The following is an 18,259-nucleotide window of genomic DNA, read 5'->3' as shown; positions in this document are numbered from 1 at the left end:
AAGCCCTTTTGGCCAACCAACCACAGGATATCATTCTGCTAGCAGACAGCACAAAGACACATACACACATCCTGTGTAAACCCCCCCCCCCCCCCCCCCCCCCACACACACACACACTTGCTGTGGTTTGTAAACCAATTACAAACTTATGTTCGATTATATACAAATAAAATTAACAATGTATTAACTTCTGATACCACTTGTTTGTTTATCAGTGCTTTAGTATGTCTCAATAAATTTACCTGTCCTAAAGTCCAAAGTAAGCTGATCTCATTTTGTATATGCACACATTTCCATTTTCACTTTCAGTTGTGCAAGCTGTCTTTGTCACACAGTAAAATACATATTATTTGCAAAAATTAAATGGAATGCACGAAATATTAAACATAAAAATGATGTTGTGCAAATAATGTAAATTAAATCTGCAGTCTCACAGCACTGATAAATAAATGGAAATCACTTTCTTCAATATGTGTTATTCATGAATAATGGTTTAATTCTGTGTCCCATGTTTAGTCAGAAGTAAATGCTGTTCTTGGTCACACCCGGTCATGGATTTATGCAACCCAGCCACAGTGACTAGAAAAATGGGACGTCAGACACCATTATTTTAAGTGAACTGAAAGTGAGGTCAATCGTCCTTAATGGAAAATTACAGAGATACTTTGAACAATCCCATAGTCTCAAGCTCTCTCAGCCATCCAACCAAAAACTGCCAATTATTCTGCCATCCAACCTATCAGAAGTAAACAACTGTACATAAATACCTCAAGAAACGCTTTGCTTTGTTTCAAACTCTATCTCAGCTGCTACTACAGGACAAACTTACTGACAGCAGACATTTACACGGCATGTGTTCTTGTGTTCTATCTGTTCATGTTCAAATACATCTGGATGAAGTGTAGCAGAATGGCTGCGTCTTGTCTTGAGACTGCATCTTTTACAAATGCAGCACTCATGACAGGAGATAACAGCAAATCTAAATGCAAACATCCTCATGCTATAGTCTTTTTATTTCATTTTATTCATTATTATTAGAATTTTTATTGAGGCAAAAGTTGTAGCTAATAGTCAGTTAATAGTGAGAATAGGACTTTAAAATAAAGTGTGACTGAAACTGCACACTGTATGTTTATATTAAAAGATCTTGATATGATTTCAGCATCATATTTTATAAATTAAATTTCTGTAACCAAAAACCCTGTAAAGAACTTTATTTTATTTGCTATATATAACATTATATTTAATGACTAATCCAGCAAACCTTCTCACCCAAAAAAGCAAACAATGTGTATGAGTTCTGTAGACAACCCACCAAAGAGCAACACCCCAAAAAGGCAGTGGGCCTCTAGTTACCATGACAAGCAATGGTTTTATGGACTACTTGCACAACTACTTCCGTGCTCTCAGTACTGCTCGGGAGTTTCCATTCAGCATTTAGAGCACTTACATACACCCAGACTGTTTCTTATGAGAAAGCAGATTATACTACGTTTTAGGGGTGGAATTGTTTAAAAATTCTCTGTGTTAACATGAATTATCTTCAACCTGCTGAAATGTTCCTTTGAATATATTTCTCTTCCAAATATGCATTCTGAATAATAAATATAGGCCTATTTCCCCACTAACCTGCCGAGGTCCAGTGCTTGTCTTCACATTTTTCTCTTAATGATCATATTTTATACCTGTTGAATTTACAGTTTTAAATGAATTTGACAGATAAACAACCTTACGAAAAATAACCATGGTTTTACTATAGTAAAAGTGAAGTTTTTTTTTTTTTTTTGCAGTTTACCATTTGTCTAATGGTATACCAAATTTAAACAACATGGTTAAGCTATGGTTAGTGTAGCATATACCATGGCTAATTTTTGTAGGAGCATTATTGCTTGTGTGCATTGGTTGGATTTACTGCAGAACTGCATGAAATATATAACACTGTGCAAGTGGTTATTGGATATTTTATTACGAAAATCTCAAAAGCATTATAAGAAAATACATAATTAAAGCTACATTGCATACAGACATATGTTTATAACACGTCTTACAGTAATATTGGTGTCAAGGTTATAATCAATATACATTCATATGTAACGTTTATGTGATTAAAAATGTTTAATCACAATAGGCTAATTGTGCCAATAAATTGTTCCAATAATTCTGTAGCACATACATGAATATCCACAACAAATCACTTAGCATACCATTCATGTTTGTAATTTACAAACTATAGAATATATGCAGTTATACATGTGTGCAAAACATCTGAAAGCACATACATGACAAAAATACAAGACATTCACAAAAAGAAAAAGAGCAATTGCAAATAATCTTTTATATAATTATCTGTTATAGATCTTATTGTGAACAATTGTTTCTGTCTCTTTTTTTAACTGTCTAATGTTTAATTAAAAATGTTATAACTGAATATCTTTGGGGGAAATTACCTTCATTGCTGATGTATTGATATATAACGGACTTCTCCAATCATCTAATACACTTAACCCCTCTCCTGCAAGCTCATGCTCATCTACCTCCACTTTCGAGTGCAACACCCACATCTCAACAACCAATCAACAACTGATAAAATCAAGTCCCCACACCCTACATTTTTTCATTGTAATGCTTTACAACTACAATACATAAGAAAAGATTTTCCTCTATATCTGTTTCATTGTGGCTTTAATAAATGTGTCAATGAATGTGTCCTGATTTAACAGAATGTGCAGGATTAAGGTGCAACCTCTCTAAAATCTGACAGACTTCATTCAGAATTTTCTTTTTCATTGCACTTCAATCTCAATGCATCATTTGCCATATGCACAATATGTTTAAATGCCCTCAGAATCAGTACATCCATGTCATCTTGTGTATCAATTTCCTCATGGTAGCACTTCACAGGGAAGATGTGACTCACCGAGATGCCTGTATGTGCAGAGCACTCCTCCAACTGAAAAATAACAAACATACAGTCATTTATGATGTGCATGTGTAACCCTATGCATTACATTCAAAAATGTAATTAGGAAAAAATTTAACTTTTAAACCAAAATTTCAGTTTGTAACTTCAAGTGTAACAGAAGCAGGGGGGTCATGTTTAATTCTGCTTTGTACAGAAAAATAAAGGACAGAATGCTTTTAACATGATATCAATGCAATTACCTTCTCTTTTATCTTCTTGCTAGTGTAGACTTTCCTTATGTTTTGTTTTACCAGTGGACATGCTTCATCCGGCCTGGTCAGGATCATTACCTGAGGAATTTCTGTTGAATGATCATAAATACAAATGTTTGTTGATTGTGTGTTTTAGTTGATGTCATGATGTATGACTTGTTGTATGAATATCAGAACATGTTCAGGGACAAGTGAAGATACATTTTCTTTAGTTTTAATCAACTGACAGCCCTAAAAGTTAGCAACAGTTTGCATTCTCCTGTGTAACTGTCTGTATGTACAGTAGATGCTATTACTGGAAACTCCTGAGCCTATTAAGTAGAACACGTAAGTGGTTGTGCAAGTAGTCCATTTACTATGACAAAGATAATGAAGACCATCTCCAACATTTTCTTTTATACTCACCTAGTTCATCTGCCTTACTCTTAATATGTTTCACTTTCTTATAGATATTATCATCAGCTGCCATTGAGATTTTGTCAGCTGCAATGACAAAGACAAGGCAGTATGTCTGATCCTGAAGGCTTGGATTACTTCTGTAGCTGTTATCTTGAGGAGTAATTGGAGATTCTGGATTGAACTTTAAAAAAAAATGTATTACAGAGATTATAAGGGATCTGGTTATATCCAAGTGATTCATATAAATCAAAAACAACAATTATGGAGAATATTTGGAATAACATTTCAAGATTTTATCTCAAGTTAACATTTCAAGTTCATGTGAGTTAATGTAAAGCAATAGGTCTCACTTTGTATCTTTCCTTTATGCAGCCCTCCATGGCTTTCACAATGTCCTCTTGATGTATGCCATGTAAATTTTCAGACTCTATGCCCATGGTGTCAGTTAAGACAAAAGGCATAAGAGATTGTCCATTTCTTATGTAATAGGTTTTGTACTGCAAGATATAAATCATGAATGTGACATGTAAATATATTTTTGTCAATTTCAATTCAATTAATGTAAACATGCATGAACCAGAGACCAAAATTTCTATTAGAATAGACTCTGCTCAAATGAAAGTGCCTCAGAATGACGAGACAGAGAAAAAAAAACCTCTCCAATTAAGGTCCCACCAGTGAATCTCAGTCATTTCTACCACTGGTTATATGTGGGGATTGGCAAAGAAAGCTGCGATTGTTTAGAAAATTTTGGAGGACAATTTGTCAGTCACTGTCTAAAGCACTGCATCTGAGAGCATGTTTTTTTTTTTTTTTTTCAGAAAATTTTTATAAGGAAGAGTGAAAAAATTAAAAACTGAGTAATGGGACATCCATAATCTCTTTCACATATGCTTATTAAAAACATTATATTTGCATACACATTTCCTTACAAATTGGACTAAATAGGCAATTTAAGGGACCATTTGAAATACTGTATGGTCTTAATGTAAGAAGCAAGTATTGATTAGGTTATGAAATATTGAAGATGTTTGTGTAATTTATTTTGCAATTTGATAAATTTTCTGTATCTTGAATGTCTTTGATGCATGTATGAATTGTAACCAGAAATTGCGAACACTTATGCTGAAATTGTCCTTCTCGGACACCATAGTGATCAGATGGGCTTGTGAGCTTAATAAGTTGGCGGGCGGGCATGAATGTTTGACACTGATTGTTTGAGCCTAAATTGTTTTAATGTGGATTTTATACTTACATCATTTTGAAGTGAACTTAATACATGTTTGATGATGATGAAAGGATTATCATATTTGATTTGCATTCCTTGGTGAGTGTAGCAAGGAATGTTGATTGTAATTAAAGAAATGCATGTATAAATTAATGTTTGTTGTGCAATGTAATGTGTTGATTGTTATGCTTATTTATGCAATTCAACATGCATATGGTACAAAAGGCTAAGATTTAATGACGCTGGTGCCATCTGCTGGACATTTAATTTGTTGCACTTTAGGATATACATATTATTTCTGAATCACCTGACTATCATTCCTGTAATTTCATTGGTTTAGATCGGGAGAACTGAATGTCAGTCAAATGTGTTCATGCCCCGACATGTTACTATGTTGCTAAATCCTACGGCAGTTTTGTAGTGATCTCCGTGCTGATCTGGTCCGATTTCTAGCGTATTTTTGTTCATACTGTGTGCGTACATCTTAAAAGTAAGTAATTATATACTCTTTCATGTATATATTGGTAGATTTAGTTGCTGCTATGTTATATTGCACTTCTAAAAGTTCGTTTATTCCTTTGAGGTAGTCAATGCATACATAAGCTCGATCGCATATTCATTTCAGCATAAAACACGCTGAATTAGATTTTGAATGTTACTTCTTGAATATTATGTAATATAATATTATGTAAATTTATCTAAAGGAATATGTGCATAAACCTGAGGTAAATGTACAGCTGCTGGACTTGTATAAATATGTCCTTATCTTTATGCTATTGCATTACTCTATTTTGTTCAGTAATGTTTCTGCCTCATTGTATCTACTGTATATTCATTATTGCTATTATTGTTCATTTATAGAACCACACACCCATACTGATGTATGAAGCAAAAGACAACAGTAAAGAACTTTATTGTGGACATGGACCAAGTGATTTATTGTTCTGCCTGAACAATCTGTAGCGGTTGTCACCTAGTTAAAGATCCGCACCTCAACAAACTTTCATACAAAATTTGGTCCTTCGAGCCGGATCGGCAGCTACTACAGCATCACCATGTCCAGAATAGAAAGACAGGCTACTTCAGATTTACCAGCAGTTCGACCACGTCGACAAGTCATCCCACCAAGATACTTAGATGACTTCTATGTTGACTACACAATGCCATGTGAGCCACTTCATTCTGATGAACAGCCCACAAATGGTGCAACTGGACCTGAACCAGGTAAAAGTTCCCATGTACTGAAAGCGGACCAGAACCAACGAAAAGTATGAGCACTGGATCAAATGAAAGAAGCTCATTTGTGGAGACATATCAGGGTTTGCCGCAGCCACTGCCACAGCCAAAGCCCCGTACTCGGACTTCTCCAAGGCGAATAATTGATGCAGATCAAAGAGTTCTCTCTTCAAGTCCATATACAGCAGCCACTGAGGGCAGACCAGTTCTGCTTAGCGATCAAGACGATCTTCCTCAGCCCATGAGGGCACTGCCTGTAGATTCACAAAGAGACCTTTTGCATTCTCATTCAGTCAGTCACAAAGAGATTGATTATCTCACTGACAACCTAAAAGAACTGAGGCTACCAGGCTCTGCAAATCTGCTAACTTCAAATCATCCTTTCTCTCCTTATGAACCAACTCAAGCCCAGCACAAGTTAGCTAATCAAGAAGATGCAACATATCCTCATCTTGGCATTAGGCATGTAGACAGACTACGTGATTACTACAACATAGACCACAGAGGCCATAACTATTTGTCCACTGATCAAAGAGATCGCAGCCAATCTTCCACAGCTGTTCAGTTTATGCCTCAGGACTACAGCCAAGAGACAGTAGCTACTTATGGGACTTATAAAGATCATAGTCTGAACAGCAGACCCGTCAGCTATTTCCCTTCCACCGAACCACACGGTTATCAGCAACCTCATCATGGTTATTCGGTTACAAGTCCAGTCTACCAAGATGAGAGACTTATGCCAAGGGATACATTAGCTCACCATGCATGCTATGAGAGACACTCAGACTGCTATGGTCGATCAGCTCCTACTCCTGCAGACAAATCGAGATTCTTGACCCCACGACAGTACACAGATTATGCTCAGCCTGAAACATATCAGCCATACCACCCAGTGCGTCCTCCTTCTCCTACTTATCCTCATGTAGAGCCCACCTACAGAGGTCCCATTCCCACCATTCCTAATTTTAGCAGTGAGGATCCCAGAGAGTTTGCACGACTCAAAATTGCACTGGAGAATTTGCTACCTGTTGAGGCTACAGAACGTTTCAAGTACCAAATACTCGTTGATCATCTGAAACAGGAGAATGCTTTGCTCATTGCAGACTCGTATGTCAACAGCAGGTACCCATACACCAACACCATGAGGTCTCTAACTGCACTTTATGGTCAACCACATCAACTCGCACTACAAAGAATTGCAGAATTGATGGATGGCCCAAAAATCAGGAGTGGCGACATTAAATCCTTTAGAATGTTTGCTCTCAAAGTGCGCGCATTAGTTGGAATGTTGGACCAACTTGGAGCTAAAGGATGGACAGAACTCAAATGTGGGTCTCATGTTTCACGTCTTCTTGCCAAACTGCCTCATGATCTTAAAGCAAACTTCAGAAGGTTTGTCAACCCCATTCAAATCCCAGTTCCAACACTGATAGAACTTAGCGACTGGCTTGAATACGAGCTCAGAATAAAAGAGGATGAGACACAGTATGCTAGTAATGTAAGCAGAGTCTACTCTCAGCCACAGAGAGACCAGCAAAGGAACTTCAAACCAGTTCAACGATTTGCTACTGTCTTGCATGGTGGTGAGCAGAGTAAACCGGCAAGTGCTACAGCATTCAAGAAGGAGAAACCAACAAAGTACTGCCCCTTCTGCAACACTGTACAGCATTACTTCAACCAGTGCGCTAATTTCAAACTGCTGAATCAAGATCAAGTGGAGTCCTGGCTGAAGTCAAATCAGAAGTGCTTTAAGTGTGGCCGTGATCACCAGATCTCACAATGTAATCTTAAAGCCAAATGCAAAAAATGTGGAAAAATACATTTAGAAATACTGCATGACTTCAATGCCAAAGTTAAACATGAAAAACAAGCTTCAGCAGAAAACAGTTGTCTTGTGAACTCAGAAGTAGAGACTTTGTATCTGGACAGACCAACTGCAAGCAGTAAAGTTCTTTTGAAGGTCAGTCGAGTGATCTTGAGAAATGGTGAGAAGGAACTTGACACATATGCCATTCTGGATGACGGTTCAGAGAGGACAATGTTACTGTATGAAGCAGCACAGCAACTTGAACTTCAAGGACTTCCTGAAGATATAGCCCTCCAGCAGCTGTATATCAACCGAACAAACCCTTCACCGGGCGGCTGTTTCATTCTCAGTAGCCTCTGTATTTCAGCCAAACAAATCCTTTACCATTGAAAGAGCTTTCACAGCCAAAGAACTGAGCCTCGCGAAACATACTTATCCTGTTAAGTTGCTGCAAAAGAAATACAGACATCTACAAGGTCTGCCTATTCCCCAGCTGCAGCAGGCTCAACCACTCTTACTCATTGGCTCAGATTACCCGCATTTAATCACAGCCACAGAGCCAGTACGTCTCGGACCTCCTGGTGGTCCTGCCGCTGTGAAAACCAGACTTGGGTGGACTCTGCAGGGCCCCTCAAAATTCCTTTCCAGTCAGCTCTCACCACAGCAGTGTCTATTAACCTCCACTTTGTCACCAGAAGCCGAACTGTTCAACAATGTACAGAAATTGTGGCAAATGGACACACTTCCGTACAGGAGTGAGAAATTGATCACAAGATCAAGGCAAGACACAGAAGCAGTGCAAATTCTTGAGGAGAAAACAATCAGGGTGGCAATCAGAGACAGTCAAAGGTATGCAACACCCCTCCTCTGGAAAGGAAATCTTCCACCTTTGCAATCAACTAAAGAAGCAGTAACAGCTCATTTAAGAAGCACAGAAAAACGCCTTTTGCAGAACACAGATCTTGCATCAGTGTACATTAATGAAGTGCAAAAAACTTGAAAATGCTGGTTACATCTCGAAACTGACACCAGAGGAGGCAGAGAAAAGCCATCAAACATGGTACATACCACATCACATTGTTCTACACAATGAAAAAACACAGAATTGTCTTCAACTGCTCATTTAAGCACACAGGAACAAGCTTAAATGACCATCTTCTGCCTGGCCCTACACTTGGACCAACCCTCTTAGGAGTACTTCTGCGCTTCAGAGAAAATGCTGTCGCTATTAGCAGTGATATAAAAGGAATGTTCCACCAGGTGGGTCTGCTGAATGAGGATAAACCCTTTCTCCGTTTCCTTTGGAGAAACTTGGAACAGGGAAGAGCGCCCACTGTTTATGAGTGGCAGGTATTGCCTTTTGGAACAGTCTGCAGCCCCTGTTGCGCAACATTTGCATTGCAGAAACATGTAAATGACCACAGCAAACCAGAAGAGAATGTGCATGCCTCAGTAGAGCACAACTTTTATGTTGACAACTGGCTGCAAAGTTTTCCATCAGCTGATGAAGCACAGACTCTTGTAACCAAGATGCAGAAACTCCTTTCAGAGGGCGGCTTTGAATTGAGACAGTGGGCCACCAACACTCCATCAGTAATCGCTCATTTCCAGGATGAGCTGAAATCTGCAAACAGTCACCTTTGGTTCACTCAAAGTGGAGCAGACCCACAGGAAATGACTCTGGGCCTACGCTGGCAGTGCTCTTCAGATGTTCTTGGTTACAGATACAAAAACCAGGAAAATTCTGTACCAACATTGAGGAACATCTACAAAACCCTTGCAAGCCAATATGACCCATTAGGCTTCTTAATTCCATTCACAACAAGAGCCAAAATTATTATCCAGCGTTTATGGGACAAGAAACGTGAATGGGACGACCCAGATCTTCCCAAAGATCTACTTCAGGCCTGGTTGACCTGGCAAAGTGAGCTGTCACAATTACCACATGTCACATTTCCAAGATGCTATACCAAACCAAATACTGATCTATCAGTTAGCAGACGCACTCTTCATGTATTCTGTGATGCATCGGAACGTGCATACGGATCAGTTGCATATATCAGTACAAGTGATAAACATGGCGAGACTCAAGTTTCATTTGTCGCGGCGAGATCGAGAGTGGAACCCAAACGACAACAGTCTATACCACGACTCGAACTCTGTGCTGCCCTGACTGGCGCTCAGCTGGCTGCCACTCTGAGGAAAGAACTGACCATCAAAATTGATCAAGAACTATACTGGACTGACTCCACAACTGTATTGACTTGGCTTCAGTCAGACTCATGCAACTACAAGGTGTTTGTCGGAACGTGGGTGGCTGAGATACAAGATCTTACAGACCCAAAAGCCTGGCGTTATATCAATTCAGAGCTGAACCCAGCTGACGACATTACCAGAGGACTCACTCTCTCTAAACTTACAACACAAAGCCGCTGGAATCAAGGTCCACAGTTCTTAACTCAGCCAGTTAGTATTTGGCCCAAACAGCCACTTGATGCTGTAGGTGATGATATTCAAGAACACCGCAGTTCTACTTTCTGTGGAGCGCTATCCTCCAGCCAAACTGATGTTCCAGATATATCTCAGTACAATTCACTTCAAGATCTGATTAAGGCTACTGCTATTTACCTTCATGGGGCAGCAGACAAAAGTGAACTCTCTGCTGACGACTACACACAAGCTGAACAGGAACTTCTGAGACGTTCTCAAGTTGAAAGCTTCCCAGAGGAAACAGCCCAACTCCAGTTAGGTAAACCTGTATCTCACTCTAGTCGTCTTCTTACTCTAGCACCAGAGTATGATCACAAAGCCAAATTAGTCAGAGTAGGTGGACGCCTTCGCAGATGTAACCATTTGGACTCAAATACAGTCCACCCCATTGTCTTAGATCCATCTCACCCTCTTGTAAAGCTTCTGATTCAACATTACGATAACATCCTGTCACATCCAGGACCCGAGCGTGTGTTCGCAGAACTGAGACGGAAATATTGGATCATAAGATGCAGAGAGGCAGTTAAAAAGCACCAGCGCAGCTGCTTTGAATGTAAGAAATGGCGAGGGAAGCCAGAAATCCCCATGATGGCAGATCTTCCCCAGTCTAATCTTAGACTGTTTTGTCCAGCTTTCTATTCGACAGGCATTGATTGTTTTGGTCCCTTCCAGGTTAAGTTTGGACGTAGATGTGAAAAACGTTGGGGAATACTGTACAAGTGCCTTACTACCAAAGCTGTTCATATTGAGCTTCTATCGAGCATTGACACAGACTCCTTTCTTATGTCGTTAAGAAGGTTCATAGCTCACACAGGGAAACCATATGAAGTGCTCTCTGACCACGGTACAAACTTCAAGGGAGGCAGCACAGAACTTCAGAATGCCTTCAGTAGACTTCACCCAGCCTTGAAAGAGCATCTGGCTTCTCAACAGATCCATTTCCGTCTAAACCCACCAAATGCACCGCATTTTGGAGGATCGTGGGAGAGAGAGGTTAGGTCTATCAAGACTGCACTGCGCACCTCTCTTGGTTCTCAATCCGTGCCAGAGGAAGTACTGATCACGGTACTTGTGGAAGTCGAGGGCATATTAAACTCCAGGCCATTGGGATATGTTTCCTCAGACATAGCAGATATAGACCCTATGACACCTAATTCCCTCCTTATGGGACGTCCAACCTCTGCATTACCACAAGTTGTCTATTCGGAATCAGAAATGCTCAGTCGTAGGAGATGGCGTCACAGCCAGATTCTAATTGATAACTTCTGGAATTGTTTCATACGGCATTACCTCCCAGACATGCAGCGACGACAAAAATGGCAAAGAGAATCGGAAAACCTTCAAACTGGTGAAGTTGTGATGATTGTGGACCAACAAGCACCAAGAGCCCTATGGCAAATAGGTACTGTAGCCAAAGTAATTCCTGGACAAGATGGACGAGTTCGCACAGCTGTAGTGAATGTCAAAGACAAAAGTTACACAAGACCTGTGGCTCATCTGATTAAATTGCCTGCCCTACCTGATGACACCAACAAAGATTAATGAGCCTTTTCATTATTTACAAATTTGTTAAACAAATTTGGGGGCGGCTGTACAAAAGGCTAAGATTTAATGACGCTGGTGCCATCTGCTGGACATTTAATTTGTTGCACTTTAGGATATACATATTATTTCTGAATCACCTGACTATCATTCCTGTAATTTCATTGGTTTAGATCGGGAGAACTGAATGTCAGTCAAATGTGTTCATGCCCCGACATGTTACTATGTTGCTAAATCCTACAGCAGTTTTGTAGTGATCTCTGTGCTGATCTGGTCCGATTTCTAGCGTATTTTTGTTCATACTGTGTGCGTACATCTTAAAAGTAAGTAATTATATACTCTTTCATGTATATATTGGTAGATTTAGTTGCTGCTATGTTATATTGCACTTCTAAAAGTTCGTTTATTCCTTTGAGGTAGTCAATGCACACATAAGCTCGATCGCATATTCATTTCAGCATAAAACACGCTGAATTAGATTTTGAATGTTACTTCTTGAATATTATGTAATATAATATTATGTAAATTTATCTAAAGGAATATGTGCATAAACCTGAGGTAAATGTACAGCTGCTGGACTTGTATAAATATGTCCTTATCTTTATGCTATTGCATTACTCTATTTTGTTCAGTAATGTTTCTGCCTCATTGTATCTACTGTATATTCATTATTGCTATTATTGTTCATTTATAAAACCACACACCCATACTGATGTATGAAGCAAAAGACAACAGTAAAGAACTTTATTGTGGACATGGACCAAGTGATTTATTGTTCTGCCTGAACAATCTGTAGCGGTTGTCACCTAGTTAAAGATCCGCACCTCAACAAACTTTCATACACATATGAGTCTATGTTTAAATTATAAATTTTGTCATTTGTATGGGTTAATACAGTTTTCACAGTGCTGTGAGGTGCTGTGAGTCATTGCACGGTGTACAGAATAAAGATGCTGTTTGAATACATCGCGTTGTCATGGTGAATCTAGGGAAACACGGATCCAAGGGTTTGCAACAGGCAGTTATTTCTAAAGGTTTATAATGCATAAACAATGCGCAAGCCATTTATAAAATTGTATAAACCACTTACTAATTTAAATGTAGAAATGTAATCCTCATAAGTATGTTCATATACTTACTAATTTTGTGAAGGTTCTGCTAGTGTCAGTTGTTTTGTTAACAAGGGCTTCATTTGTGATTCTTCCTTGGAAAACACTATTGACTGAGTTGATGAAGCTGGACTTTCCTGCTCCAATTTCTCCAACTACTAGGATCCTTGCATGCTTAATATTTGGATCGCACAGCCCAAAGTCTTTCAGTGTTTTCTCCAAATGACCTTTCTCTCTGTTCAAAAACAAAGTAGCATACATTTAGTAAACTACAATTGTGTGTCCTTCAGAATTAAATTGAGAATGCCTTAGTCATTTCAGTTAAATTCCTAAATTTTAAATGAGATAGCAAAAAGGATGTAGAATTGTAATTCAACTTTCAATTTAAGGACAGAGAATTAATATGAAAGGAAATGAAACAGAAATTTATAGATTATAATCAATGTTTGAAATGCTGCCAAGAGTAACGTCTTGGTTACGGTAACCCTCATTCCCTGATGGAGGGAATGAAGACATGTTGGAACGACAGTATGGGGGTCATCCTTGAAAGTCCCAATCACCTCTGAGAGTATCAGAATAGGGCAATGAAAATTGGCATGCAGAACTTTCATGTAAGGCCATGCTCGTATATAGGGGTATATAAGACCGTCCGTATGCAAGCTGTACTTTAGTTTTATTCAGAGGAGCTGAGGTAGCATCTTGGCCAAATCAGCGGTCAGTACAGAGTTGTGGGATTCAAACTCCGGGCACCTCTCAGAAACCTAACTATCAGGTCATGCTTCCCCAAAGACCTGACATCCACAGGGTTATGATTTGCTATATAGCAGCCACATAAACATTCAGAATGGAGGCCGAGAAGGCGCTTTTCAAGGCCTTGTTGTAAAAAGGAAAGCACTGACCCAAGACCACACCTGAAGCCAACGCTGTAGTGGTCTCATATGCATCAACCCTAACGCCATAACTGTGGCTGCGGATGCCATATGCCCCAGGAGCAATGTTCCCTCTAATTTTCTTTTTCTTGCTGAGCAAAACTTTTCTGTATTGGGTGTACATTTCGGCCACTTGAGCAAAAACATTCTTTATAACAGAACTGTACAGTGCACACACAAAAACTTTTAACTTTAATGTGCTATTTATATTTGATTTGACCCTTGATGTAACTAAATAATGCACAATATATGGTTACCTGAGATTTTTTTTTTTTCCCGTGCTGTTACCAAGAAATTCTATGAAAAATAATAATAATTAAAAAAAATCAAAACAGTTCAATTCTTTGTAATAATATAATATTATATTATATGATGTATTATGAAATAATACAATATAATATAATATGAAAAAAATTAAGCAGATATTGCTCATTTTTAAGTCAATTATTTATTAGGTTTATTCTAGTAACAATATAAAAACAAACTAAAGCATTTAAACTGTTAGATTAGAATAGAATAGAAAACAAACTGAAGCATTTAAACGGAGATCTGTTAGCTAAATATTTTAAAACGTGAACGTGAATTCTTATATAGTAATCTAAGTATAGTTTCGAGTAGTAGAGTTTGCAAACTACTATACCTGGGTGTGACTGTACATGTCTCTGAGTTTTTTTATCGTTCTGTGCCCATCGTCTGCTATTTTCACCACTTAATCAAACCACTCTTCTTTAAACATGATGACGTTTTATTTAGCATGTCACTGTGTTTGTGTTGACTCTCGTGTTGAGCTATTTCGTCCGCAATCATTAAAGTATTTGATTTCTACAGCGATTAATTTGGTGCACATCATTCTCTTACTATGACACCTGTAAACCCCATTCATTGGTTCTAACTGGTTCTATAGTGACACCAACTCTATTAGCAGTTTGCTCGAGCATTGCAATTATTTCACATTTACTAGAATTCAATCAAATGGCTTTCCCAACTAATTTTTTTGCTGTGTCCTTTGCATGGCATATTATTTCTTCTGCACAGTCTAAGAAGTGTGCGGCCATGCACGTGCACAGCTTAGAGGGTTGCCCAGGAGCCTCTGAAAGGGTTTCAGAGAAACCTCTGTCTTGCGCTTGAATTAACTCAAGCAATTCAAAGACTTTGAAGACTTAGCACAGTCTTGAGAGTGATGTGCTGTCATGGTGACTGAGTCCAACTCCACACCGAGAAAAGAGATGCTCTGCATAGGGAAGAACTTGCTCTTCTCATAGCTGACCTGAAGTCCCAACTGAGCCAAATGTAAAACGACCTGGTCCCGGTGTTCGCAAAAATATGGACTGAGCTAGAATCAGCCAGTCATCAAGGTAGTTGAGGATGCGAATCCAGGGCAGCCTCTGCTATCTTCGCAAAGAGACAGGGACAGCCCGAAAGGGACGACCTTTACTGATATGCTCGACCTTCGAAGGCAAACTGAAGAAATGGTCTGTGCCGAGGAAGGATAAAGACATGAAAGTATGTGTCCTTCAGGTCCATTGCCACAAACCAGTCCTGGTGTCTGACACATTTGAGCATTTGTTTGACCGTGAGCATCCTGAATGGGAGCCTGTGAAGGGCCCGATTCAGCACTCAGATCTACAGTAGGATCAGTGTGAAACCACCGCCTTTCAAGGGTTGTAGAAACCCTTCTTCATTTTGATGGTGCAAATTCTGTCCTCACACTGAGGTGAAGAGGACACCGCTGTACCTGGGCGGGATCGTCCTGACCAGCCAATGTGACAGATTGGTAAGTGATAGACACTACACTGGCAGTACTTATGGGACAATGCCAGGGTACCCTTGGCCGGGAGCCTGCAGCAAGGTGGAGCAAGCTCCGTTCTGTGGTGTTCCGGCACACGTTGGAGTAAAAGATAGAAAGGAAGTTTTTTCTTTTATATTTCATTGTTTTTAATTGTTTTTAACTAACATTTAGTTTTCCAGAATGCCATTGACTGTAATTAATTTCACTGATTTCAGTACAGTACTTATCCTGCCATTCCAATTGAAATTCCCATTTAACATTTCAGTTTAAATTAATTTATGAATTAAACAGGAACCAATTCTTAAAAACTGTCTAATCCAGCAAATTACACAATATTTGATATGCAAACATTTATAGATTTTATACCAACTTACCCCCAGGGAGTGTCCCTCCATGCTTTGCCATATTCTGTTAAAAAGAATATGATATCAATATGCAAAGATCAATTTAAGAAGTCTGTCAAATTTACCAATTAAGATTAGATGAGAGATTATTATTGCCCCCCCCCCCCCCCCCCCCACACACACACACACCTTATATCTTATTTTTATATTATTAGTACTTTTTTAAAAATAATTGTTTAAATTGTTGACATTTTTTTGTAATAAGACTTTTAGTAATAAATCTTAGTATTTATTAAATATATGCTAGTATCAAGTGAAGAGTAAACTCATTTAAGAAATAAGTACTAGTATCTCATGAATGCTTACTAGTAATATTTAAAAAATATATAGTTACAATTGGAATGCATACTAGTCAACTGAAAGAGTTAATTTCTGGATGGCAGATCCTCACAGAAGTTAACAGCAAAAATGTGAAATGTGTTACTAACAATAAAATAATTACGTACTAGTACAAAAAAAAATAAAAATAAAGCACTAGTATCTGAAGAATAAACACTAGTACCTAAAAAATATGCACTAGAATCTGAAGAATAAGTACTAATAGCCAACGAATAAGTACTTGTAACTAATGGAATCAATACTTGTACCTAGGAGTTAAATAATAGTGAACACCTGCTACAAACATTTAATGTCACATTTGATTCATATGTAACTATGTCTAAAAGACAATTGGGAAGATTATTTAGGAGCGGAAAATCATTTGCATTAAATGACTGTTTGGAATAATCTCAGTGCTTGAATATTATCACAGGTGTCTAGGTTTTGCAACACAACAAGCCTGTGGGTGTGCATACACCCTAAAGAACTTTAGAAAACAATAAAAGTGTCTAATTGGAAGTAAATGTGCATGGTCCTGCTGATCGACCGTGATAAAAACAAAACTAAAATACACAATAAGTGGAGAGGTTACAGTTATAGAATACTGTGCAAACAATCATTTGTTAAGAATTCAGCAGATCTGTAGTCAACAAGGCAGTAAATAACATTTGTACTACAGTTAAAACATTACATAACTGAAAATCTTAGAAATCAAAAATGAGAAGTGATAATATTTACAAACAAGAAAATCTTGTAACACCAAAATGCCATTTAGTTTTATTTTATATAGTTTGTATGTTATTTTAATATTTATCGGCTCACCGAAATCTGTTTCTTGTGTTGATTGTGATCCTCCCATTTTTTTTCCCCGATTTTCCTTTGTATTCTCTGCAAATACCAAGTCTGTATGATAACGCAAGTTATGTAAATTCAATAGAGAGGCAAGAACTATAAGAGCTTATGTATATAATTATATAATTGCTATGAATGTGTGCTCTTCCGTGTGTGACAACAGCAGGCTAATCATCAGTGGCAAGTAGGGCTCGTTTACACATTCCGGTCTGTAACCTTTCACTTTCACTTTTAAACAAAATGTATTAGTACATAATACATAATAATGTCCTATGCCCCAAACACTTCTGCACTGGATCAACGACGGCCTGTCAAACACACAATTAACAAAAGGCTTTAACCTATCGTTCGTTCAGTTAAAAGGGAAAGACACTGGTTTTCTTCTACACTGAGCAGTAAGAAAGGAATGTCATGTGAATGTGATGACGTAATCACGTACACTACGGCGCCTCTGAATATCCAAATGAGAGAAATAGGATATCTCCGAAACGCGGAGAATCTCCGCTTTACGTCACTTTTTAAAGCATTTAAATAGGATTAGCGGTTCAAAAGTTATTAAATACCAAAGAACAACAGTTATTTTTAGTCGCGGGCGGCTGTCTCAGACTTTGAGGGTTGAAAGGCACCAAAGGAGGTTTGTTGAAAGCTATAGAACTGTGTATGGTTTTTTGTTTGTTTGTTTGTTTGTTTGTTTTTGTAAAATTAGAAAATAACCTGGCATGTATACCCATAAACATTAAACACATATTAGTAACTTGTCTCAATAATTGATAACTTTTGAAATTGCTAGAGCAACAAATGCTTCTCCCTTAAGACTCCAAATCTGTCATTTTAACCAAAAACATGATAAAATATCTAGGTAATTATACTGTAAAGAAATCTTAGCATTATTTTGTGCCACAAACAAACAAACAAACCTGACGAGCAACATTGGCATGAGTTTGTGGTAGGGCTTTCTTTTTGTCCAGCCAATGGAAAATGG

General features: G+C 38.2%; 1 protein-coding gene across 1 annotated transcript; it reads right to left on the bottom strand.

The window, feature by feature from the left end:
• Positions 1-1,945: 1,945 nt before the first annotated feature.
• LOC109069351 (interferon-induced protein 44-like) lies at positions 1,946-17,703 on the bottom strand. The gene is made up of 7 exons (XM_019086081.2): positions 17,248-17,703; positions 16,078-16,111; positions 13,016-13,220; positions 3,924-4,070; positions 3,580-3,754; positions 3,163-3,263; positions 1,946-2,950 (listed from the first exon to the last, which is right to left on the bottom strand). Exons 1-7 carry the CDS (start codon positions 17,282-17,284, stop codon positions 2,765-2,767), a joined length of 885 nt encoding a protein of 294 aa, XP_018941626.1. The 5' UTR covers positions 17,285-17,703; the 3' UTR covers positions 1,946-2,764.
• Positions 17,704-18,259: the final 556 nt, after the last annotated feature.

Source organism: Cyprinus carpio, chromosome A1 (assembly GCF_018340385.1).
Source record: "Cyprinus carpio isolate SPL01 chromosome A1, ASM1834038v1, whole genome shotgun sequence".
Classification (NCBI taxonomy): domain Eukaryota; kingdom Metazoa; phylum Chordata; class Actinopteri; order Cypriniformes; family Cyprinidae; genus Cyprinus; species Cyprinus carpio.
This window is presented reverse-complemented; position numbering and strand designations above follow the sequence as displayed.